The 25,673-nt window shown below is 41.7% G+C and overlaps 1 protein-coding gene across 4 annotated transcripts; it reads right to left on the reverse strand.

Moving 5' to 3' along the window:
* Positions 1 to 678: 678 nt before the first annotated feature.
* Positions 679 to 22,811, reverse strand: setd2 (SET domain containing 2, histone lysine methyltransferase). 4 transcript variants are annotated; one of them, XM_040031064.1, is made up of 22 exons: positions 22,368 to 22,810; positions 20,868 to 20,989; positions 16,771 to 16,792; positions 12,684 to 16,648; positions 12,440 to 12,571; positions 12,129 to 12,257; positions 11,778 to 11,901; positions 11,600 to 11,677; positions 11,402 to 11,499; positions 11,131 to 11,263; positions 9,964 to 10,098; positions 9,740 to 9,868; positions 8,582 to 9,652; positions 8,414 to 8,462; positions 8,056 to 8,335; positions 7,209 to 7,938; positions 6,693 to 6,815; positions 6,168 to 6,304; positions 5,958 to 6,069; positions 4,398 to 4,472; positions 4,116 to 4,217; positions 679 to 3,531 (listed from the first exon to the last, which is right to left on the reverse strand). In XM_040031064.1, exons 2-22 carry the CDS (start codon positions 20,894 to 20,896, stop codon positions 3,370 to 3,372), a joined length of 7,815 nt encoding a protein of 2,604 aa, XP_039886998.1. In that variant the 5' UTR covers positions 20,897 to 20,989; positions 22,368 to 22,810; the 3' UTR covers positions 679 to 3,369. The 4 variants fall into 4 exon arrangements, with proteins under 4 accessions (XP_039886998.1, XP_039886999.1, XP_039887000.1 ...); XM_040031065.1 differs by lacking the exon at positions 22,368 to 22,810 and adding an exon at positions 22,178 to 22,347; XM_040031066.1 differs by lacking the exon at positions 22,368 to 22,810 and adding an exon at positions 20,171 to 20,211 and having other exon boundaries at positions 20,868 to 20,982.
* Between the last annotated feature and the right edge of the window lie 2,862 nt (positions 22,812 to 25,673).

The following is a 25,673-nucleotide window of genomic DNA, read 5'->3' on the forward strand; positions in this document are numbered from 1 at the left end:
GATTTTAATCACAGAGTTCACAGAGACTGGTCTAAAAGGAGAAAATATCCAGCGAGCGACAGTTTTCTGGGCGAAAACGCCTCGTTTGATGTCAGAGGTCAGAGGAGAATGGCCAGACTGCTTTCAGCTGACAGGAAGGCAACAGTAACAAGATAACCGCTCATTACAACCAAGGTATGCAGAAGAGCATCTCTGAATCCACAACATGTTGAACCTTGCTAGCGCTGCAGAAGGCCTCTCTAGTCAGCTAAGAACAGGAAACTGAGCTCTGAAGGCAAAATGAGGTCTATTCCAGTACTCACTACCTGTAACTAATGAAATTGCAAGCAAGTCTAACTTTGATGTTTAACTTCTTTTGCTTTTTTGTGGAATTACAAATCAAGTGTAGCATTATACAGATGATAAAACATCAGTCTTTATGCTGCAGATCTGCTACAATCAGCCTGGGGAACTTGCACCTTTTATTTAGTTTCTCGAGGCTAAGTGATTATTTAGAAACTCGTTAAAAACAAAAAAAGAAAAAGAAGCAGAATTACAATTTAAAGTTACAATCAGAACAAATGTTAATACGTTTTAAAAGGGCCTTAAACATGAAGCACAGAAATGAAGAACAGATGAAATATGTAAAAGTGATGATAAAAGAGCTCAGCTGACAAGAGATTCGACAGGCCTCATTAGTTTCACACAGTATAGTTTAATTTTCATCTTTTTGTCATCTTCCCAAAGGCCCAAACAGTTCTAACATTGTTTATGTAATAATGATACAGTGTTTTATGACCGTCTAGTGAAAGGCAACAGTGAACAGTTGTATTTGCACCAAATGAAAAGTCTTTTTTTTTAGGTTTACGGAAATAAGACATTTATTGCTAAAGAACCACAGTCCCATAAACCTACGTCTATCATCTTTAGTCAAAGTATAAAACTCATCTGATGGGTTAGAGTAACAAAGTTTGGACATGGAATAAACTACTTCTCTTCAAGGGATTTAGTGTATGAGGACGTTTCCTGTCCAAAACCCTGAGGGGAAATCATTTAAGAGGTATTTAATAATTTGAGGGCGAAACCAAAATAATCTTAAATCTTCTGGAGGAGCAGTTTTCTGTTTCTCACTGAGACACCATCTCTCATTCCTCCTCCCCTTCTGCCGTGAACTCGGATCTGTTAATGATCTCTTTGCCTACAGTCCTAAGTGGGAGCAGGCATCGTGCATGGCCTAGAGCAGCGTTACATGCCGTCACACACTCCAGAAGGGACTGCTTAACTGCGGTCTGGAGCACACGGGCATGAGGCTGCGGAATGTGCATACACTGGAAAGGGGGTGGGGTGGGGTTGGGACCCAGAAGAGAGAGGGGAAGCACAGCAGCGCCTCTTTCTACTCCTCACAGCTCTCCATATTTAGAGCACACTGAATGTCTCTAATGAAGGCAGTCCATACTTTTTTCCCTTTTAGCGGGGCCGAACATCTGGCTCAGTGCTGTGCGAAAGTGCCGTAGTGGCATTCGTGCCATGTGCACCCTTTATTAGAGGCGGGAGCAGATCTAAAAATGGGATTGGGTGTGCGCGACGCTGTTAATCATGAAGCACGAGGCAGTCACATTTGCTTAGAGATATTCTGGTCTATTTAATTGATGCTCAAACAAACCTAACTGAACTGCACCGCAGAAAAAAAAAAATTGATGTGATTTTACAAAAAAAGTTTATTATCTTTAAAATGTTTTTACACTCGGTATGACAATGTGCTTACACAATACTTACAGTAGAGTTGGGTGAAATTTAATTTGTACATAGAAAAATAATAATTAAAAAAAAAAGAAACACCACCAACAATAACAACTAAAAAACAAAACACATGAACATCTCCCTGGCCACTTCATTAAAATAAATTGGCTGTGAGTCAGTGGGCTCCTAAGTTTCACTGACTGATATGGGAACTGCATCAGGAGGACTAAGCTGGTGAGGATGGGTGGGCTCACTGTGCTCCATCACCCTACTCTCCTGCATACAGCTTTGTTAATTTTACACAATATTTACACTTTTAATCACCAAATCATATTCCATTTACAAAGTGTCTGCTTAATTAAGCATTCCAAAAAACTATTATTCAGTATATTCACATATAAAGCAATGTACATATGTTGGAATTCTTTTTAATGCAATTTTATGCGATGTAAAATCGATGACCTAATGCTAAAGAAACAACTTTTAGTGCCAACTGTAAAAATCTCAGAAATTAATGAGCGACAGTTTGTCGACCAAAGTGTCTCAAATGTCTTGCTAGGACTAAGAGTGGTAAAAAGACTGAGCACGTGGGATGTTTAGAAACGGTTAAAACTGCAATGCTACGACCTTCATTCTCAGAATCATTCCTGCAAGAAGAGGAAATCGGGCAGAACAAGTTGAGGAAGTGGGGCCGGACAAGAAACGAGGGGGTGGGGAAGTAACTGGACACACACCTAAACAGCATGTCAAACATAGCATTCAAACCCTGCTCCCATTATTACACATTAACTGATAAAAGTCAAGAAAAGATTGACCGCTAACTCCTTTTCGCCAGCCTGATTGCCACCGATTGATCCCTCAGTATACCGTGAGCAAAAAGCTCCCCGTGAGGGAAGATTACTTGAAGTAAGAAGATGTGGAAAATGTAGGGATTTCCATAAGGATCACTCTGACCTCAGGTTACATCATGCATTCATAAAACAACAGAGGCTCCAAAGTCTTGTGGTTAAGAAGGCAGGGTTTGCAGGAGTGGAAGCTTGGACCTCCACAGCCCATTTAAAAGCAGCACCAGATATGGTCAGTGGCAGGGGGCTGAAGCGTGTACAAAGGGGGGAGAAAAAGGAGGCTGGGGAGGGAGAACTCGACTGTTCGGGCACGGATCCTTTTTTTTTTTTTTTTTAAACAGTGGAAAGTAACAACAAAACTTTGATAAATGTGATACCAAAGCTGATTCCTGTGAATGATCCTCATTCAGGGATATAACAGTTTAAAAACTGGAATTGAGGTGATCATCTGAGGAACTTTTAAGAGCCGCAAATGAAAAAAAACAAAAACGCTAAAAAATAAAACAGTCAGTGAAAACAGTCTCTGTAGCACCCCTCAGTGTCATCGTCTGAGAACACTGCACCTGGAGTCTTGGGTTGGTCATCAACAACCAAGTCTCCCAGAGTCCGTATATCGGGGCTCCTGTGCGATCCGCAGGGCCTGGAGAACTTCAGCAGTGCAATTCGTAGACATAAATAGAAATAAAGAAACTACTTCACTGTTCAGGCTGGACAGTTCGTACATGTGGGAGTGAATGGAAAGGCAAATCTGTGCTTCTCCTGTGTTAGCGCAGAGCAAAGTGTAACATCTGTGGCCTGAAATGCTTCAATACACCTCTGTGTCCTCCTTGGGTCTGTACACGGCGCCGAATCGCTGCATGTACTTTTTGATGTATTCCTTGGTCTTGTGCTTCACATTTTCATTGCACTCGAGGTCCTCGGGATTCTTGCAAGCTTTCAACTCCTTATTCATAACTCCGTGAGTTAGCTAGAAGACAGAGCAGAAGTGAGGAAAGAGTTAGGCATTCATTCTTGCCCTCAAGTCTACAATAAACTGATATTGAAGTTGCGGTAGAGTGGTTAATCCCCTTTAGTGACTTTGCTCTTTATAATTTGACATAATACAATGCTGCAGTCTTTAAATGGGTGAAGCCTAAGTCGTCTTTCTGTTTACTGCGCCCATGTCCTCAGAGTCCTGGTATGTTCGAGTGGCAAACCACTCGCATGCACTATCCATGGACCTACTGAGAATCATAATGGAAAAAAAACCCCCACCGCCCTTTGAAGAGATGCTGGTTGAAAACAGCTTTTGAGAAGGAGCTAAAACAAAAGAGACAGTGATAATAGCTAGCATGTACAACATTTGTTCTGGAGGCAGAACACAAAAACATTTGGCTGGACGCCGAAATCGTGGGAGTTTAATTATTTAGTAATAGTTTGAAGGAAACTTTGAAAACTTTGTTTACATTAAATGCTGACCAGCATCCTCACTGTGCCGTGACCACACTAGGAAAGAAAGAAACGTTTGCAAGGACTTTGTGGAAAACTTAATCCATGTATGAACACGGTTACCTTTCTAGCCAGGTGTTTGAAGTCTTCTGTGTTGCTGATGCGTCCAGATTTGCAGTCTGGCTTTCGATAAGGATTCAAGCATTGCACTATGAACTGTGACATCTGATTAACAAACAGGTATAAAGTTAAGTAATGTACAGAATTAAAAAAACAAAAACAAAACAGAAATGGCCGGACAGATTCACGACCATGCAGATCGAAGCGCAGACACTGTATATATGTTTAAAAAACAAGGAGTTAAAAACATTGCTCTTAACACAGTTTGTGGAAACTCTGACTCACCTCCTTGCGAAAGGTCTCTTTACTTTTCTTAGCGAGTTCACTGGAAGTGTCTGCTTCAGCCGTCTTTGTGGAAAACTGCAACGTCATCATAAGAGAAACTCATTAACAGGCTTGTTTGCGGACAAATATAACTTTGAAATGTTGCGGACCAGAATTAGCACGCCACTTTGCAAACTGATTTTTCTATGCTGCAAACCCAACCCTAGCTTAGCTTAATTAAAACATTCCTACAAGTTGCAACGACAGCTACTGAGGTCAGTAGGGAGTAAATGAGGCACCTGTTCACCAGCTATTTGAAACAACGCAGGGATATCCTGCCAGGGTGCTGCTTCCTCTCTGGCCGCAGCCTTCCACAGCAAAGCCAAGCAGGCAGCAGTTAACTGCCTACACCCACTACGAAGCGGTGAGTATCAAGAACAAGCATAAAGGATTCACACACACACACAGCCGCACACACAGAGGAGGAATCCAGACAGTGAGACAGAATGCTTTGCAAGGCTAAAGCATGTGTCATAGTTTTGAGCCCTGGAGGTGGGCACCACCATTGTCTAAAGTCTACAGCTCACACACATGTAGCTGTTCTTGGATTAATGAACAACATGGATGTTTCACCTCAGTCTTGTTTGTTAAATGAACCAACACACCCTACGAATAAATCAAGGAATCTCTGTATGCGTGTCAGTGTGTGTCTTCTTTGTGTTTCTCAACAGCTGTTGTATCTCGTGAGTCGGAGTTTGCCCGGATGATGCGTGGTCTCATTTCTGGGGTTTTGTATGCAGACAACACTTAAGATTTGTGACCTCCTACACGATGGCGCGTCTCTGTACTGTCACCACTTAAAATGACAAAGTTTACAAATAAACTTCCACCGACTCTCACGTCTACCTTTGCTGTGGGCTGCATGTCCGTCACTGTGCAAGTCTTTCAAAGAGACAGTTATGCAGTTAAAGCGTAAAACCCCAAACTGCAAATAAATGAAGGCTAAATCTCCCACATGGTTTCCATTATCCTTAAAGACAGGATAAAAAATGAAAGGGGAAAACAAAGGAAGCAGAAGAGAGGAGATGAGCTTAGGCATCGCCTCCTCTTTAGCCTTGAGGCTAAAGGACAGACAGCTGAGCAGGGGGCGGGGCGTTTAGACACACTCTTAAAATTTCTGTCTCTCTGTAGAGTGCGATGAAGCCATTTTGTGAGGTGTAGTCGCCGCCAAGTTTATAAGACTCGACAGAATGTGGTGTTGTGCTGAAGGCTTTTCTTCTTCTTTTTTTCTTCTTAGTTGAGAAACAGCTGAAAGTAATCACTGGTGCAGCATCTTCAATTACCTCAAGGAACAAACACTATAATCGTGTTTTGCATCCAAGCGCAAACTTTCTGGGGAACTAACGAAAAAGTAATGTGGATTCTTTCTCATTGTCAAACGAAGGAATGCAGAGATACTTTTCCACTCTGTGAAGACTGTTACTAAAACCCGCTGTTTCTGACCACCCACCTAAGATTAGATCACAACAGTTAACTTTTTTAAAATCTTTCAGTGAAGAGTAATCAATGTCAAAAGCTCACTTTGGAAGGATTTTCATCATAGGTGGGTGTTCCCAGGTCCATCTCTGATTCATGGTCCACACTAGTGTTGTCACTATTTCCTTCCCAGGTTGGTGGATCCCACTGTGTTTGCCTAAAGGGAAAATAAATAAATAAATGGAACGCAATATGCTTGTGAGGACTTTACTGAGGCACACACACAAAACACCCCTGCAACACAGTTTTACTAACCTTGTAACAATATGGTAGTAGTAAATTTTGCCTTCAGGGTCCCGAGCCACTTTCCAGTTGGGAGGTAGGACGATAGTTTTGGGTTTAGGGGGAGAAGGTGGAGGCAGGTCTATCACACTGTTGGGCACAATCATTTCCTGGAGAAGAAAATAAGTTTTAAACTTAGTATGATCACAAAATATACACATACAGCTTCACTTTAATGTGTTTAAAAAGAGATCAAAAATTACTGACACAGCTTCCATTTAAAAACAAAAAGAAAACAAATTGACATCTAATTTCTAATGTATATGGCCATTATGTAACAACTTAAATTTGTCACTATAACAACTGTAGTTTGAAGTCATACGTGTTTACATTCTTATAAACAAATGGGACCCATTTAGCTGGACTCTGTCTCATATTAAAAGGGACAGATGCATAATTCAGATCTATACCGCCCCCTTGTGGCCACGATAATACAGCTTGTTCAAAACCACAAACTCAACTGCCTTATAATATCATGTTTTACGTCTTGTCTGTTACCTGCTGAACAGTTTGAGATGTTACAATGGTGGTGACTGTGCCTCCCTGCTGCACCACCACTCCCTGCTGACCAGGATATACCGGCTGGCCATGTAGGTAGCTGGCTGTGGGATCAGTGTATGCCTTCAAAAACAAAGCACAATTAGATGGCAGTCTTACAGATGTTCAGAACCTCTTTTTTCTTTTTTAAGGAATAAAATAAAAATATCCTCCTCTGAATTATGAGCTTAGTTTTCCCAAACTCCATCGAATTTGGGTCAAAAATATACTACAGATTGGTCAGGAAAAACATAATTTCCTTTATTAACCATCTTTTAAAAGACTGTCTTGTATTTTCATACAGTTCAATCACAATAAAGATATTAACATTCGCTTTTTTCTATATCAAGGAGTTATCTCTTGTATATCATAATATAGGTTATTTATAAAAATTACACAAAAATCAAACGTGGGCAATGAGCAAATCTAAGAAAGGTAAAAATGGACATTTGTATATGACCAGAGCAAGAAGATTACCTGTATGACTGGAGTGTTGGTCTGGGGGTAGGGAGCAGGGATGCTGTAGATTGTTTGGCAAGGCTGGCCCTGATAATAGATAGCTGTGGGAGTCTGACCCTGTCCCGGGGCTGTGGCATACTGCTGTGCAGGTTGTGTCTGCACAGTCACTGCCTGCTGAGTGGTGGGGTCCCAGAGAGTGGTGTAGCTCTGTTGGCCCTGTACCTGAGGGGCAGACTGGGCTGGTACCGACAGGACAGCTACGCCTGCATCCTGGGTTGCTACAGTTGGCTGGGCATACTGCTGAGGGTTGCCAGAGGCAAGGTTTGCGGTAGTGACGTGCTGAGGGAGATTGGTGACTGGAGTGGTTTGGGGAGTGGAAGATGGAGAGGTCAGTCCTAGATCTGAGACGAGACGCTGGGGTGGAGTCTGTTCATAGTTGAGACTCGGCTCCACTGTAGGTGTTGGGAGAAGTACTTTGCCCGCATTGGGGTTGGAAGGATCCACAAAAGTCTGGATGGGATATCCAGGTGGGTACGTGATGAAGCCAGGGCTGGAGGCATAGGCTAGAGCCGGGTCATAAGCCAAAGACTGGAGCTGCTGCTGCTGCTGTTGAAGCTGTTGCTGCTTCTGTGCTTCCCGCTGAGCAACCTCCTGTTCAAACAGCTTCCTGCGCTCCTCTGTGGACAGTTTGTTGCGCTCCTTGCCACCAACTCCTCTTGGTGTCTTGCTGCTGTTAGATGGATCAAACCTTCACAATTCAGAGAACATGAGGACAGCTGAGTACCAAACCTTCACTAGGAGAGTTTGGGAAAAGAAAAAACACTATGATTCGAGGACACAATCAACAAATAACACAAATTCCTACCGTTCCTCAGTGCGTCGGCTGCTCCTCTCGTAGGATGAAGGTGGAGATGGCGAGCGTCTCCTCCGTCGCTCAGAGCTGCGCGGAGTTTTCTCAGAGCCTCGATCGCGGTCCCTGTCTCTGTCCCAATCTCGATCCCTGTCTCTGTCCCAATCTCGATCCCTGTCTCTGTCATAATCTCTGTCTCTGTCCCGTTCCCTCTCCTTCTCTCGCTCCCGTTCACGTTCTCGGCTTCCTGACGTGGTGCGTGGCGTCAAAGCTGTATCTCGATCTCGGCTGCGATCTGCCAGAAAAATCAAATTATATTAAAAGTTATGCAAATAATGTTTCAAGCCAAACATAAACTTCGAAGTAACCGTACCTCTTCCTTCCTTATCTACTTGAGTCTTCTTTGGTATCCTGTACACCTCCTGAAAATAACAGAACTTTGACTTTGGAATACAATGATGAGAGCATCGCAAACATTTGGATGATACACATTTTATACATGTTTATATTTTCCTTTGAAGGCGACAACTTATGAATATACCTTTAGATCCTTCCAGCTTTCTAGAAGCCTAGCAGCCATGCCACTAATGTCCAAAACACTGAGCTGTGGTTCCTGACTCCTCTCACTCTCCACATCTGAGACACCTTCCTCTTCATCTTGAGAAGGAGTCCCTATCACTGATGGATCCACAGGGGTTGCTGTGACCGCTGAGGGAATCGTGGCCTCCGGGGCTTCAGCGATAGGTGGAACATCAGTGGTTGGTTCACCACTGTGTGGCTCACTGCTAGGCAGTGTTTTCTTAGCCTCTTCAGCCTCTGTCTGGGATTCCATAGTCTCTGAAGGCTGCTCAGGTGGAGCATCAGCAACACCCGTTTGACTGGATTGGGTCTCTGGCTCATGGACTTTAACACTGGGCTGGCCTTCTTCTAATTCTGCCTTTTCTGTCACTGATTGGGTATCTTGTGGCTTCCCACTCTCTTGTGTTTCAACTGGCTCTTTTGCTGGTTCCAGCTCATCTGCCTGATCTTCACTTTTGACTTCTTTCATATCCGAGTCCTCTTCCACAACCAAATCAGGTTTTTCCTTCACCTCTTCAGTTGGAGGTTGAGGTTCACTGCTTGAAGTCATCGCTGCCTCTTCCTGTTTCTCTCCTATGACTTCTTTTCCCGACTCTTCCGCTGAATCTGTGGTTGGATCTGCAGCGTCCACCGGTGTGTCTGGCTTCAACTGCTTTCCTTCAGGAAGTCCTGCACGTGAATTTTCATCATCTTCCTCATCATCCTCCTCCTCCTCTTCCTCTTTCCCATCAGATGCTTTGCTAGCATCAGAAAGAGCGCTGTCCAGACTGTTTTCGCTGATGATTTTAAGGCGTCTGTACACAGCAGGCTTGGACGTGTCACTATCTAGTTCTGGTCCCATTTTAGCGGAGGAACCATCAGGAGTGTTGAGGGGAGTTTGGGCACGGGAGGTGTTCTCACTAGAGTAACCATCCATCTCAGTCTGCTGAGGAAGAGTTTTTGTCTGAGCCCACCGCTGAATGAAGGTCAGGACTCTGCTCTCCTCCAACATGTTCTTAGTTGAGATGGGCAGCACACTGAGGGTCTTCATGATCTGCAAACAAGGCAATCGCTGGTCAAACAGCAAGTGGCTGTGTATGGGCCATACAGTGATATATGATAACATTTTGACATATCTCACCTGTAATTGCAGTTTGATGTTGTTGGCACTGTTGCCTTTAGCTTCGGAAAGCTCCACCATGAAAATCCAGAGCAAAGACAATCCATGGTGGTCTAAGAACTGCTTCAAGCATGATGGATTTTGTGTATCCTGTACAAAACAAACATAGCATGTTATAACCTAAAAAAGAAGATAAAAAAAAAATATCAACAATATAGACAACGTATTGACAGATCTAGTCATACTTGTATGAGCTTTAGACAGATGAGTTTCTGTTCCATCGTTTCCACTCGGACCATCAGTCTGCAGAGAGACACCACCTGTTTCTCATCGTATAAGCCTTCGCCATTCTCTAGTAATGCCTCCAGCTCTTCATCGACCTGTGAAAGGACAGCATAGAAACAAGAGTGAAGATACATTTTGGCATTTAAAACACTCAGTGTATACAGCCTGTAGTTACAATGATGGCTTCTCATATTACACAAGGACAAAGTTTCAAATAATAAAGGTCAACTTATGTACTGTGCAAGTAATCACAGTGAGCCAAAACGCTTGGGCTGTTCTAATAGCTCATTTCCCCCCTATTTCTGGCTCCGTTTGACGTCAAAGAGAGGGGATATCAAGGCACACAGTTCTGGCTGCCCCATCAACCTGCTGTTCAAAATGAGGGGTGAGGCACTCTGAAGAATTCCAGCTTAAATTGAGGGTGGCCTTAAAAGGAGGGTAGCTAAAACAGTTAGTTTCAGAGTGTCTACTGACATGCAATATAAGACAAATAAAGACTGAACTTCAAATTATGCAGAGATATTCCAGCAGTGTCTAAATATTAAAAAAATAATAAGCTTGAAACAAACAGATCTAATCTAAGAAGCAAGTACAGGCATTGTAATACAGGCTGTTATGAATCCTCTACCGTAACTTTAATACTATGACTTCAAAGACCACTAAAATTACCCTGTAAATGAGGCTGTGAATACCAAGTAGTCAAATATCCTGAAGTTCTGGTACATTACTAACACATTTTCACTATATTGCTGAAGCAGTTACTTATTATAGTGATCAAAAGGAAAAGAAAGATATCATTTTTTGCACTTTTATTGTGTAAACTTTTTAAAAAAGGAACAGTTAATGAGTTCACAGCTTCTGTTGCCTTTTCTGATATGATTGATTTTGCATGAATATTTTCTAACAGGTTTATGTACCTGATTATTAAGAAAAGGAAAATAACAGTTGCACACAGCAGTGTATGTAGCTTAACAGTTCTCAGCACTCAATTTATACAAATTTGTAAGTCTTTCCCTCTCTTTGTTGTTGTGTATCAGTCACTAAAGTGCCGGCCTCCATGCAAACCTGTTAAAGCTACACTTAAAAGAAATGCCTTAAGACCTTTAAATATTACTAAAAGAACTGACCGTTGTGAGAGCACTCTTTCGACTGCGGTCTTTCTTCATCTTCCCACCAGCTGCTCGAACACTAACTCTGTTCTCCCCACCCAGGAAGCCTCTGCAGCTGGGTGCTCCACAGAAGCATTTCTGTGCTTCTTTCCTGCAGGGTACAATTAAACAGAGATGAAACCACCACTGCTAAACCATTCGATGAAAAGGTTAACCAGTCTTTCTTTTTGAGTCTATTCATATATTATACGTCGAACACAAAAATACAGTAACCGCGCAGGAACCGTACCCATATCTCTGAAACTGGTAGTCAAACGTGAGCTCAGTTCCTGCAGTAACAGCCTTGGTGGTGAAGAACCCAACTCGAAGCTGACCGTTGACTGTCCACTGAAACGATTAAAAAATTAAATAAAAAAACAAAAAAAAAATAAAAAAAAGTAAAAGAAACTAAAAGGATACGCCAAAGAGTTTTATTTTGCCACCGTACCTTTTGGGTTTCACAGTTGGGCTCGCAGCTGTGGTTCATGAACCGAGAGCAATTACCCTTCAGCGTTGCATCAATAATCTGAGAGAGGCAGTACAGCGTCAGCCGTTTCTTCCAGCCACCACAAATAACCATTAAAACCATTTACAGACGCCATTTGATGTGTTAAATCATCACTTACCTCGTTATTCTTCAGAGACATAAAATAGTAGTGGATGTTCTTATTGCGAGCGTACTCTTTCACCCTTGTTTTGAACTCTTTGTGGTCCAAAACCTCACCGCAGTATTCCAGTACAAAGGTGTTTCTAAGAAAACAACAAAAGCAGTTTCACATATATCACCACTGTTGTTTTTTCTTTCCACATGCATTTTTATCTAGTATAAGTCAGATCTTATAACCTCTTAGGAAGCACTGTCGAGGCCTTGTTCTATCGTTATGCAGTGAAATAGAGAGCCTCTTTTGTCAACTACTGAATGTTATTTTCTAAAAATTATTTCACAGTGTTCTTTTAAAAACCAATAAGTGTCTTACGATGCCAAGTCTTTAGCTGCCCGTAGTCCCCAGCCCTTGTCTTCTGTAAGGATCACATCAAAGTCGGCATGTTGTTTCATCTGAAAGCGGCGATTAGAGCAGTAGGCTCCATTCAGGCACCGTGACGAACTAAGAAAAAAAGACATCACATGGAAAAAAGATGTTACGAGAAAGATGTAAAAAGATTTGATTAACAAAACAGAATAGGTGCTTAAAAAACTATGGATTTCCAGGTTCTTAATTAAGGAAAGTTGTAAAATATTTATTGATGTAAAAGATGCCAGCGGTTCAATAACCTTTATTACACTTACCACTCAATCATCAGCAGCCGGTTTAAACAGTCATCCCCGCATGCTAGTACGCCCCTTGCTCGGTCCTCTCTGGGTAGCACCGGGCACTCACACTGCATTCGTTTAATATCTCGATGAGATTTGCTTTTTTTCCTGCAAATTACATTTTAAAACTTTCAAAGATCAAGTCTGAAAATAATTCAACATTTTGCTAGGAAGTTACTCTTCACAAACAAACTTGATGCTCTGACGGGAATCATCTTACCTTTCTGTTAGGTACAAGTTCTCCTCAATCAAGTCAAAGTACGGAGGCATCTTTTTAGACTTGGCAAACTCTTTCCATCTATTTGCATCTTGAAAGTCCTGCAGAGTGAGTGATGGACGGTCCGCTGCAGATTTTACAAGAGTTTCTTTAGCGACTTCAGTATCTCCTTGACGGTCCCTTTTAGCTGCAGGGCCAGCCTCTGCCTCGTTGTCTGAATCGGACTCTATCTCTGGACGCCTTTTCTTGGGAGGGCCCCTTCCTCTGTGGGGCCTAAAACTGTCTTCTCTAGAGGGGTCTGGTACAGCAGAACCCCTGCTATTGCTGCTTATTTCATGACCTTGTACAAAGCTTGATGACCCTTGAGTGTTAGGCCCACTGCCCTCAAAAGCCGTTTTGCTACAACTTGATGATTTATCCCCACTGAAGTCGTCATGATCATTAGTGAGGGAGTCGGGTTGAATTTCGCCTGAAGGATCCTGATCAATGACATTTGCATGGAGGTAGTTTTTTCTGCTTGTCTGCATGTTTTGCGACTGCTGGATACAGGAAGCAGTACTTGGTCTGTGTTCTTGTTCCTTGGAAAAAGATCCTGACAGTTTAGTGTTTGTTAACTGAGGCCCGTGGCTGCTATCAGGCTGCTGGTACGTACTAGTAGGCTGTTCTGGTTGTGAGAAATCCCAACCCAGGTTGAATTCATGCTTCTCATTAATATTGTCAGCCCTGGAGAAATGATCTTGTTGGTAATGCACGTGCGTCCGATCTCCTCTGTTGCTCACATCATGTTGTTTGTGCCCTTGCTCACACTGTTTGGAATTATCACGCATGGGGGTGGAATCTGTGACACTTGCATGGGAACTGGTATGACCAGCAGTATAAGGCTGGGTACTGATGGAGGTGGAGGCCTCTGAGTGACTGGTGCTATCAATCATATTGCTCTGGGACTGACACAATGTACTATTACTGAGTGAATCGCTTATACCAGTCTGTGTTGTGGGTTGTTTTTTCTGTTGGGTAACTTGATTTGGGGGTTCACTAATATGTTTTTCAGCTGCTATGGCATTCTGCTGTTGTAAAATATTCAAAGGTCCCCTCTCCTCTGTATTCATTGTTAGACAAGAATTCTTTGGCACCACTACTACAGAGTGCAACTGTTTTATAGCCTCGTCGCAATCAGAGTCATACTCTGAGTTATCGCTATCACTGGCCTCACTCTGTCCTGATGCATCCTGACTGGGAGACATTCTCTTACTCAGTTTGCTCTTGCTAGCACTGTCCTTGGATTTGTTTTCGGAATTTTCCTCATTTGAGTGCTGTGCCGTTGCTGCCGAGTTGATCTGTATCTTGTCATTTATGTGCAGTGGCTGATCTGTGTTTGAATTTTGAGAAGCAGACAGTTTGGAGTCACAGTGGTCATTGCTGGTGCTGGCTTGCGAAGGCTCACTTTGGTCTTTGCAATTAAAGGTCACGGGTGTGCTCTCTGATTGGACTTCCTGCTTTGAGATCTCCATCTGCCTTACCAGTCTGGAATGTGTTCCAGCTTCCTGCTGAATATCATCTTTAATATCACAGTCTTGTTGAGCATTATCTTTAGAGAACTCTATTTTTTTGACAGAGATCACCTTTTTAACAGTATTTAACAGTTTACTCTCTACACAAACAGTTCTCTGTGAATTTTCACTCTCCGAGGAATCCTGCCCAACAATATCCCACCGTGACTTTCGGGTACTACAGCTGCCCTTTTTTACATCGGTAGGTAGTGACTCTGGCGGATTCTCAGACTGAAGACAAGATGAATCAGATTTGACTGGCAAATTTGTGTCAGACTCTTTACTGACTGGCTGAACTTCATCCAGCTCAACATTTTCTGGTTTAGTGTTTTGCTGGACAGCCTCTGTGACAGCTTTATCCACTGAATGAAGTACAGACTCTGGCCCAGTTGAACAGTAAAAAATGTCCTCGTCCTTATTGCACATTGTACTGTCATTACCACTACATAAATTTACGACAGATGCATTTGAGTTCACATGTGTTGGATCATTAGAGGAAAGGCTATCCTTCACATTAGACACGTTTTCCAGAGTAGAGTTTACATGCTTTAGGCTCTCGCTGTAAGTGACATCAGAGGCAATGTTATTTTCCGTTTCAAGACCTGATTTTTCTTCTGTCTTAAGTGACAGTTCTTGCGAACCCTCACCACAAGACCCCACCTCCTTTTCATCTTTATTGCCATTTTCATTTTCAACCGGTTGGGAATCGGATTTTTCTTTTGAACTCTGAGAAAATGATTCTGTTGTGGTTGCACAAGATGGTGCTTTTCCAGGGCTATGAAATAAATCATCTGATTGTCTGTCTTGCCCAGAAGATTTCACAGAAGATCTAGAGGGGACCTGTTTCGACTCTGGTCTACTGCTTTTCTTTTGAGAGTTTTTACAGTTCTCCAAGGAGCTGGAGCTTCTGTTGGATGACTGTAATTTGCCCTTATGATCCGTTTCAGAGTCACTGGGGCTGCTTTTTTGCCGTTTTTCATGTGTCTGAGAGTGTGTGTGACTACTGGAAGATGAAGATTTATTGTTGGCCTCTGACTTATGATGGCTGCTAGATTTACGGTGACTGGAGTCCAGATCAGGAGAACCCTTGCGTAGGGTATCAGAGTCCGATAACCGCTTTGTACTCCTTTCAGACTTTGAGGACTGTGTTCTTTTATCCAACTCTGAAGAGTGAGGTGAATCTACAGATTTTGAGGTTTTTTCAGATTTTGAGTAGGATGATGATTTTGACTCCTTATGCGAGCTTGAGTGGTTAGATGACCTACTGTTGTCACTTGTCCTCGACCTTGTTTTTCTGTGGTCATCTTCAGAGTCGGAACTGTCCCGAGTTCTGTCAGTCCGAGAGCGAGAACGTCTTCTATCCCTGCGTGGAGAACTCCTGTGCGATCTCCGGTCTGATTCATGATAGTAGGACCTTTCAGAGCGCGATCCTCTGTCACTTCTAATTCTGTCTGATCTGGAGTGTGAAGAACTTGTTCGAGAACCTCTTGATCTAGACCGTGATCTAGATCTGGACCTTCGGCGATCTTTCTCTGATCGGGATGAGCGTGAAGATGTGTGCCTGGAATCACGGTCTGATTTCGAGTAACTAGACGACCTTTCGTAATTCTCTGAGCGCTTTGAGAAACTTTTTTCCCTTTCCTCTGCATGTGAACCAGAAGAAGATTTTCTTACATCTTTACTTCTGCTGTCAGAGTTTGTTTTACTTTTGGAATCAACTGATTTGTGGCTGGAAGACATCTGGGCTGAATCTCCATCAGATTCGGAGCCAGGGGGGGCACTATCTGACTGTGACCTGGTTTTCCTTTTGTGTATCTTTTCATCCTGCTCAGCACTGCTGGATGTCTCCCCATCTTTTCCTGAGGAAGCAGCTGGTTTCTTGAGGCTTGAGGTTTCTCTCGTCTCAGAGGTTTCAGTGTGAGCACTTTCAGAGGGACAGGTGCTGATGAGACTCTGGGGTGCTGGGAGTTCATTCTGAAATAGAGAGGTGTGCGGCTCTTCTGGCATAACTGACTGTTTCTCTTCAGTCACAGAGTCATTAAGAATTTGCTTCTTGAAATGCATCATTTTCACTTTAGTAGCTGTGGGGACTGGCGTCTGAGGCGTCTCTGTTTTTGATACTGGCACCAAGGGTGTCTGCCTTTGCTCAGTTTTGCTGTCTGCACTCTTTCCAGGTTTTTCGGAGGTTGACTGTGACGAGGCAGCATGAGGATCTGACTTATCAGGACTGGGAGGGATGAAGAACGAGCTTTGGAGTGGCTTCTTTGTCTGTGAGAAGCTGAAGGACACTTTCTGACGACCCTGATCTTCTAGGTTGACCTTCATCTTGGTCCCTTTAGGCAAAAGGTGGTTGGACAGCATGACTCTGGGAGACAGGCTTTTGATTAGAGCTGCTTTAGACAGGCCCTCCACCTTTACCTACAATACAAGAGAAAACACATAAACGTGCTGCCTCAGTTCTTTTATATCATAAAAAAGGCTGTAAAATGCTGATAAGACCGCAGATATTTATAGTCATTAATTATATTTAGTTAACTTACCGATGCACCACTCCCTTCCTCTCTGGATTTACATAAGAGCAATATGGGAAAGTAGAAGAGAGGAAAGTCAGAAATTAATTTACAATCGTAAAAGTACAGAAAAGAAACTTTAAGATTAAAGCCAAAATTATCAGGGTAAACCTGCAGGATGTAAACATTGACCTGAAAATGTTCTCTGGACTAATGACAAATGACTTCAAAACAACTGTTGCCCAATCTGAAACAGTGGTTCAGCATCTTTCACTCATTGTCCAATATTCCCAAGTTCAAAGCGAATGCTATGCCAAGTGTATTAACACTTCTGATTTCTATCAGAGTTAAATTAATAAACAGACAGAAATAAACAGACTCAAGTTTCATTTTAACATTTTAAATATAGCGGACAGGGAATTAGCTTACAACTCACGGCAGCCATGTGAACATATGTGTTTAGACTACTAGTGGCAAACAGTGTTAGGCAGTAATGGATTTCACCGATAAATAAATGAAATGGAAGTGCTGAGACTGTCAGGTTAACTGACCTAGAGATGTCACATACATCTAAGGGGGGGACAGGAAATTGCTTTACATTACATAACTGCTCAGATCAACTTTAAATAGGTTTCCTCAAACCCACCAAAGTTTGAGGAAGCCTGCTAAACAAAAAAATAAACTTCAGCATGTGATGTTGAATACAATAACATTTCTGAGGAAAGTTAGTGCATTTAGATAAAATGTACTGTCTATTGGATGCCTAATTCTCACATAAGTATATACATATATATTATGTCTATATAATTCCAAATTCCTTATAAAGATACCTTTGGTGTAGAAGAATGTGACATAGTTGGAACGTACCCATGCAAACATGGTATGAGCATGCAAACTACAACCAGATGAACAGAACAGACATTCAGCCTCTGAGCCTGTTACTCTGAGGGCAGAACAATGAGCTACTATGCAGAGAAAAACTATTTTGCTAACAAAAAAAAAACTGCATGTTCAATCAGATTACTAAAAGCTGACTAACTTGCAAGATCAGTTTTAAAGGTTTTAGTTATTTGCTAGGGAAAAAATTGATACAGCATAGTATTGTGATTTTGCTCGGTGACATTGTATCAACACAAGAACAGCAAATAGCAATTTTTTTATTAAATAAATTCAAATACTCTGGGAATATTACAACAAGATGCAGACGATGTCGATGCAGACAGCAACAGATATGATTTTCAACATTTGATCACAACTAATTCCTGTATTATCAGAAACAGATTGCATGCAAATGCCAGCTTGCCCTCATTCAATTGCAGACTGACAGACAACAGTCTGACTGGTTTTTCCTTTGAAAAACTGAAGGAACCAGCTCAGTGTTCCTTCAGTGGGCTGGTTTCAGTTATTATGCAAATATACTGTTTATAAAATTGGGGAAACCTGCAGTCAGCTGAGACTGAAGAAGTCACTTGAATGAGTGACAGAAAGTTTCTCCCACTGAAAACGCTACATCCAGATGAACAGAATCAACTTTTGGAGAAACTGAAGTGAGACAACTTTATCTTAGTGGATGAAACAGATATTGACAAAGTTTAACTTTGAGGACATCATTCGCAGTTTAAAAATTATGAAAACTAACAATATATATTATTGCAATGCTCAGAATTTCGCAAAATTAAAAAAATAAATAAATTTAAAAAAAAAAAAAAAAAAAAAAAAAAAAAAAATCACAAAAATATTGTACCATGAGTGAAGTATTGTGATAATACTGTATAGTGGAGTGTCTGGTGATTCCTGCCTCTATTGTTTACATTTCCTGCTTATTTCGAAATGATTTCTGTAAGACATAAATAAAAGTTCAACTCTCTCTGAACTTCCAAAAGTGATCCAGCATTGCATAACATCACTTCTCAACACCACTGAAAAACCAAAACAAGGTGCTACGGCTACCACACATTCTTAGAGCTGAACGAAATAGGTGGATATTTCAGTGAAGACCAGAACAAAAAATATTTAGGATTCACTTTTCAAACTTTTTTTTTTTTTTTTAAATATGCAGGCCTTATTATATCTAGCTGTGATGCTCTTGTGGGCTGACCCACATCCATCTTTAGGCCCCCACTGGTTATGTCGCAAGCCAAACATGACGTCACCACAGCCCTGTCACCATTTACACCAGCACTGAGGGGGCACCAGATTCACTGCAGTATTCTCCTGAATGACAGGTGCTGCCACACAGACAAAGCCTATACGACAGCATTGGTATGGGAGTAAAAGACGACGAAAGGGGAACACTTTCTCCAGAAAGTCTCAACTTTCCAAATCTCTGAGCTCCTGCACTGATATATCACTGAAATGCCGATAAAACCCATGACCATTGAAAACGTGTGTCTTCAATCTGGCTGCCCCCAACTACACAAGGGTTAGAAAAACCTAAGAAGTCCACGGCTAACTGAAACGACACCAAAGCGCAGCTCGCCTATGCGGATATGACGTCACTTATGGTGCGCGTCACCATTGACAAGGGCGACAACGGCGGGTCTAATAGGCCCTTTACACAGTGTATTCTGTGCTTTACCATACCGAAGGACAAAGCATTCAGATTTCTCCCCTTTTTACTGCAAGTAAGATTTTTTTCTGGCAGTATGAGTTTCTTTCATCACTCTTTCAATAGAAACACCGAAAAGAATAACAGTTGGTAAGATAATTGTGGAATGACCATGAATTTAAATGTTTCGAAACTTGTTCTGAAATAATTACGTTCTGCTAAATGGATTCATATTCATTTCTAACCCTGAACTTAAATAAATAGAGCTCACATACAATGACACTGAGAGTGAAAAGGGGCGACTGGTATGCAACTCCTGTTTCAGTGGCATAGACTACAGAACAAGGGGTTTGGCACACCATTGGGCATTCTTTTCTCATCGCCATGTTGCTGTTATAGATCTTTACTCTCTTTACTGAGACTGGTAACTGGTGTTCCAAAACAACAATAAAAGCAAAGAAATAAAAGCGGTCAACATATAAGAAAACTTAATGTGTGACTTTTTAATTCCCTTTTTACTTTTAATAAAATGTGTCTGTTTTCTTTGGGCAAAGCTTGATATGGGTGATGGGAAAAATGGGTCATTTATTCCTATAGGATTTCAATTTTCTTTTTTTTCTCCTGTGACCTTCAAACTGAGACACATGCGCTGGGACATTCAGTAATACAGAAAGAGCTATGAAATGCAAGAATGGGGAATAACAACTGGTTCCTGTTAAGAACTGCTTCCAAATAACCCCATTAGCTCCATTGGAATCAAATGCTTCCAAGCCAATCATTTTCATTAATTAGTGCTGCCATGTATTCCTTACAGTTGCCCGTTACAAAGAAAAAAACAAAACAAAAAACAAAACAATAACAAAGAGTGGAGTTTTTGCTCACCTCAGTCAAATCCAAGCCATATTTTCTACTCTGTCTCTGCACTGAAAAGATAATAAATCAGTTACACTGATGCTAAAAACATGTGTAGGACTACTTTTTTCCCTGTAAAGATTGAATCTGGAATCAATAAGGGCAATCAATTAAAAAAAAAGATTATAACACAGGTTTCAATGAATATCTTTCCCTTTGCAAACAGCTTTCTTGTAATTTTTTTGTAATTGTAATTTACAAGCATCTAATCTTTTAAGCTGATAAATAAATTATAAAAAGAAAATGAAAAATATATGGTTAAAAAAAATACATCTTCAGGTAACAATTTCTATTCAATTTGTTCGATATATATATATATATATATATATATGACTTGTTTGTTTTTTTCTGCTTTTACTGTCCTGTATTACCACAACAAACGTTAAGGAACTGTGTATGAACTACAAAAAACACACCATCTAGACAATGACTGACAATTAATAAATAAACAGATGAAAGGATGTGAAAAAAGCACAGAACTTATGAGTTGCATAAGACACTTTAGTGCTTAAATTAAAAAAAAAAGAAGAAGCTCTTTATATGAACAATAACATGGCGGAGGATGGGTTGAGGTAGAAGTCAAAATGTTTTAAAAATAGCGTGCCAGACTATATTCATAAACATAACACAACTTGGTAACCATTCTACATTTTCTGCTGTCTAATACCTGATCTCTGACTTGTGCAGAGCGTCCATAGAGAAATTCGTCTAGGATTAGTAGGCCTGAAGGGGCTGCTGGCCAAGAATAATCCAAATCAGAGAAATGAGCCCTCCAAAGTGACGCCACACCTGACAAAAAGAAAGACAAAGCAATGAACTAAGTCTCTCTGTATCCACAACAGCTAATCACTCAGGAACTTGTACACTTTTGACACCATTAAAATCTCAGTAAAGTTCCTGCTACTGACACAATAACTGCAGTATTTCACAGTTTGTCTCTGTTGTCCAACACACATTGTATATTCAGCACACAACGTCAGAAAGCACATTGTGTCACATGCATTAAAGCGTTGCACAGTAACGACTTCTGCAGACCCGCCTTCCTTTCTGTTATCTATCGATGCAATGTGGCCGTACCTCGTCTTACTCCCATTAGGCATGGACCCCCTCCCCCCCAATTTAAGTACATTTGGCTGTAAATTTCCACTGTTGTTGCTTCAGCTGATCAACATATAGGAAGTTACGTTCGCCAATTGTTTATTAACAGCAAGTTTCATGGCCGAAGATAAATGGAAAAACATGGATGGATGCAGGGCGGGCATTAGAAGATGCAGCTGATTATTAGACACGGCAAAGACAAGCATGCGGACTACATAAAACAAAATGCTGTTTGCAGAACAACGATTTATGTGAATGACCACATCGACACTGTAATGGGACAAACAAATCGTGACTGAATGCAAACTGAGTAACTACACTTAAGCATGGCCTGTGCAGTGAGTGTATGCAGCCAAAACATGGCCTTTAAAAAGACAGCCACTTCTAGAACTAGCTAAATTATTGTTCTAAAGCAAATAATTTAGTCTGCTATTTTTTAAGGATTGCTTACATTAAATCAACACTGAGAAGGCAGAAAACACGTCATACCTTAGTTATTAGACCGTGATGATAATTTGCTAAAAAATATAATAGCTGAGCTAGCTTGGGTAGGTTAGCAGAGATTTCATGGGCCGTCTTTAAAGACAGCAGGAGCATATTCCTTGTGTATAACGTAGGCTATTACTGTCGACTAGCAAACAGTTGTGTACTTTGACATGCTAGAAGTAAGGCTTTTAGTGTGTTTTCGGGTGCCTGTCAGGGGGTTGAACAATCACATTTGCTTCTGTAAAGGGCTAGCATCAGCAGCTAACACTAGCTGTGTTAGCTTTGCCTCGCTCTGTAGGCTAACGTGGCTGTCGTAAACTTGTTATACTTTGAGCTTTACCTGGTGTGTTCACTCAGAATAATGGGGTTTTTTCGACAGTGTGAGCACCTTACCTTTGTAGGTTTTTGACACGGAAGAAAATATATGACGTTCACTTCTATTTTAGGATACAATGGACCCCTGTAGTGGAGTCTGTGACCCGGCTTTGCTAGCATGATAGCTAATGTTTTGTTTTGTAGTAAGGTGGTTTCACCAGAAATAAGGACCCGCTAAACAACCGGGACATGCTCACGAGGTACTCACTTTACGAAGTGTTTAAGGTCACAGGGATCCCCCATCTTCGAAATCACCGGTGATCGGCTTTCTAAAACATCAGGCAGCAACGTATACCGACGTTAAATCCATACGGAGCTGTCGGAAATGGTCGTCGGCTCACTGGCTCCGCTACTGCTGCGCCCTAGCTTCAGCATGGGTGAATGGTGGTACGACCGAGCCAGAATGCGCTCACATAGTTAGCGAAGAGTTGTGGGAGAGCTCTAAAACACAAATGATAGCGAATGCAGCGCCTCGGGAAGTGTTTAAAATGACAAGACTAACAGTCTGATCCCCCAACGAAGTGTTTTGAGCATGTGTTTTAGCCACTTTTTATTTGTATCAGCCACTAATCGAGTGCCTCTGTGTCTGAGGCTTCTCTGTTCAGCATCACATGATATGGGTGCACAGCTGGCGCGAACCCCGGAGCGCACTGCGGCTCCTACGAGTCAAACAATCACTTAAAATTTCAAAAAGGCAGGCCTTGTTAGAGAGCATCACACAGTGGTTAAAATCTCAATAACAGAGACCTTGGTCCTTTGATAAACATTATATTTCATGCTTCATTTATTTGATGTTGTTTATCATAGTCTATTATTTGATTGATTACTTTTTGTGCTGCCTATTCAGTTTTTTTGTCATCCACTGGAACAATTTGAACTGCACTAATGTGATGATGGAAAGAGAAATACTTTTGTTATCCCATACTTTCTTTTAATTCTTTTGGTACAGCAGTTGCAATGAATAATAATATTACTGATGATGATAATATGCAGGAGATGATTCTGTGCCTGACAGATACTTTAAATTATTGAGGTTGATCGTAAGTGATATGAAAGATTTCCTTTATCTGTCCTTGTGCCATCAGAGCTGAATCAGCCTGTTAGAGAAAGTGCTGTCTATGGAAGCCCGTTTCCGCCACAAAAAAAGAGTATCCATAACTCAAAGTTTTGCGTTATCTTTCTTGAAATTTCAAGCTACTCTCTTGAAATTTCGACTTATTAACTCGAAATTTTGAGATAAGTAGCTCAAAATTTTGACTCACTTTTCTCAAAATTTGGCCGAGCTAACTTCAAATTTTGAGTTAATAAGTCAAAATTTCGAGAAAATAAGTGGAAATTTTGAGAAAATAACTCAAAGATTTGAGAAAGATAACTCGAAATTTCAAGTTATGGATACTTATTTTTCTTCCTTTTTTAGTGGTGGAAATGGGCTTCCATAAAAAATTGCAGAGCGGTTTGCTGGTATCAGCTCCAATGCTGACACCACACACACAGACAATATAAAACAGTATATTGTGGGGGAAAAAACTCTAGATGAATGTAACTTTGGAGAAGATTGTAAATGTGTTAAGGATACAGGCTGGTTAGTTAGCAAGTCAACTAATGGTTAGGCTCTGCTAGAACTTTGCCTGAGCATTCTCACGCCGCTACAGTAGACGGCAACATGCACCTTTGACTTCGGTTTGGACCGCGCCGCCTGAGGAAGAAGAAAAAAAAAAAGGCGCCGAAGAAGGCCACTTTCGCGTTTCAGACCACACTCCATACCAGTTGGTGGCGGTAATGCGCCATTCAATTATTTGTCAACTGGCAATAAAAATTTAAAAGGAGGAAGAAGAAGGCCATTTTCCCCTGAAACAGTGCCTTGAGAGCGACGTACCCGAGCATTATTGTTCTCATTATCTCCACTACTCTCGATATTTTAACGAGAGTCTTTGGTTGCCTTTTGTGTAAGTTCTGACGTTGGTTATGTGACACTGGTGGTAATATTAAAAAACGAAAACGTCGTCATTTCTGCTGGCCGGGTTCGGGCGATAAACGAGCTAACGCTAAAGATACAGGCCTAGCTGGGTACAAAGACGAGTGCAGCTCAGCTCGACATTTTGTTCTTGGTTTCAGCGGCAGAGGCGTTTGAAGTGCCAGAAACAACCTGGGGAACAATCCACGTTAGCTAATCTCAGCTGGCATAAAAGGTTACGATGTGTGCTGGTTGCGTGTACGTGTATATTTTGTCAACGATGCGGCTGACGGGGGCATGTCCGATTCAGTATTGGCGACGTGGTTGTTATGTACTTGGAGCACTGAGCTTTTGATTAGTTGCACGTTGGAGACACATTTAAGTCATTTAGCAAGTTATTGTACATGTTGGGGGTTTCTCTACGTGGATGGCCAACCTGGAACAGTTAAGGCTCTGTCGTTGGTCGTGCCCCCCTCCCGTGATGCATGGGTGGTGATTTCTGGTTGACAGCAACTGTCAGTTTGCAAAGATTCTGAGATGTCCCTGCCGTGCATGAAGGCGACTCATCAAGATACCATGCTAGTTCGTTTTCTCATTGATATTGGTGGTAAAAGGTCCTGTAATTTTCATTTTGGGTTAATGATCTTGAACTGAGCAGGGACTTCAGCGTGCTCCTGCATAAGGACCATACAGGGAGTGCAGAATTATTAGGCAAATTAGTATTTTGTCCACATCATCCTCTTCATGCATGTTGTCTTACTCCAAGCTGTATAGGCTCGAAAGCCTACTACCAATTAAGCATATTAGGTGATGTGCATCTCTGTAATGAGAAGGGGTGTGGTCTAATGACATCAACACCCTGTATCAGGTGTGCATAATTATTAGGCAATGTCCTAGTGACGGACGGTTGACAGCCAGGAGATGGCAGTAATGCAACAGTTTTGGATGCAAGCTGCTGTTAAACTTGACTGAAGAAGTAGGCAACGTCCTTTCCTTTGGCAAAATGGGTCAACAGAAGGACTTGACAGGCTCAGAAAAGTCAAAAATAGTGAGATATCTTGCAGAGGGATGCAGCAGTCTCAAAATTGCAAAGCTTCTGAAGCGTGATCATCGAACAATCAAGCGTTTCATTCAAAATAGTCAACAGTGTCGCAAGAAGCGTGTGGAAAAACCAAGGCGCAAAATAACTGCCCATGAACTGAGAAAAGTCAAGCGTGCAGCTGCCAACATGCCACTTGCTACCAGTTTGGCCATATTTCAGAGCTGCAACATCACTGGAGTGCCCAAAAGCACAAGGTGTGCAATACTCAGAGACATGGCCAAGGTAAGAAAGGCTGAAAGACGACCACCACTGAACAAGACACACAAGCTGAAACGTCAAGACTGGGCCAAGAAATATCTCGAGACTGATTTTTCTAAGGTTTTATGGACTGATGTAATGAGAGTGAGTCTTGATGGGCCAGATGGATGGGCCCGTGGCTGGATTGGTAAAGGGCAGAGAGCTCCAGTCAGACTCAGACGCCAGCAAGGTGGAGGTGGAGTACTGGTTTGGGCTGGTAT

This window comes from Simochromis diagramma, unplaced genomic scaffold, assembly GCF_900408965.1.
Source record: "Simochromis diagramma unplaced genomic scaffold, fSimDia1.1 OVJJ01000361.1, whole genome shotgun sequence".
Classification (NCBI taxonomy): Eukaryota; Metazoa; Chordata; class Actinopteri; order Cichliformes; family Cichlidae; genus Simochromis; species Simochromis diagramma.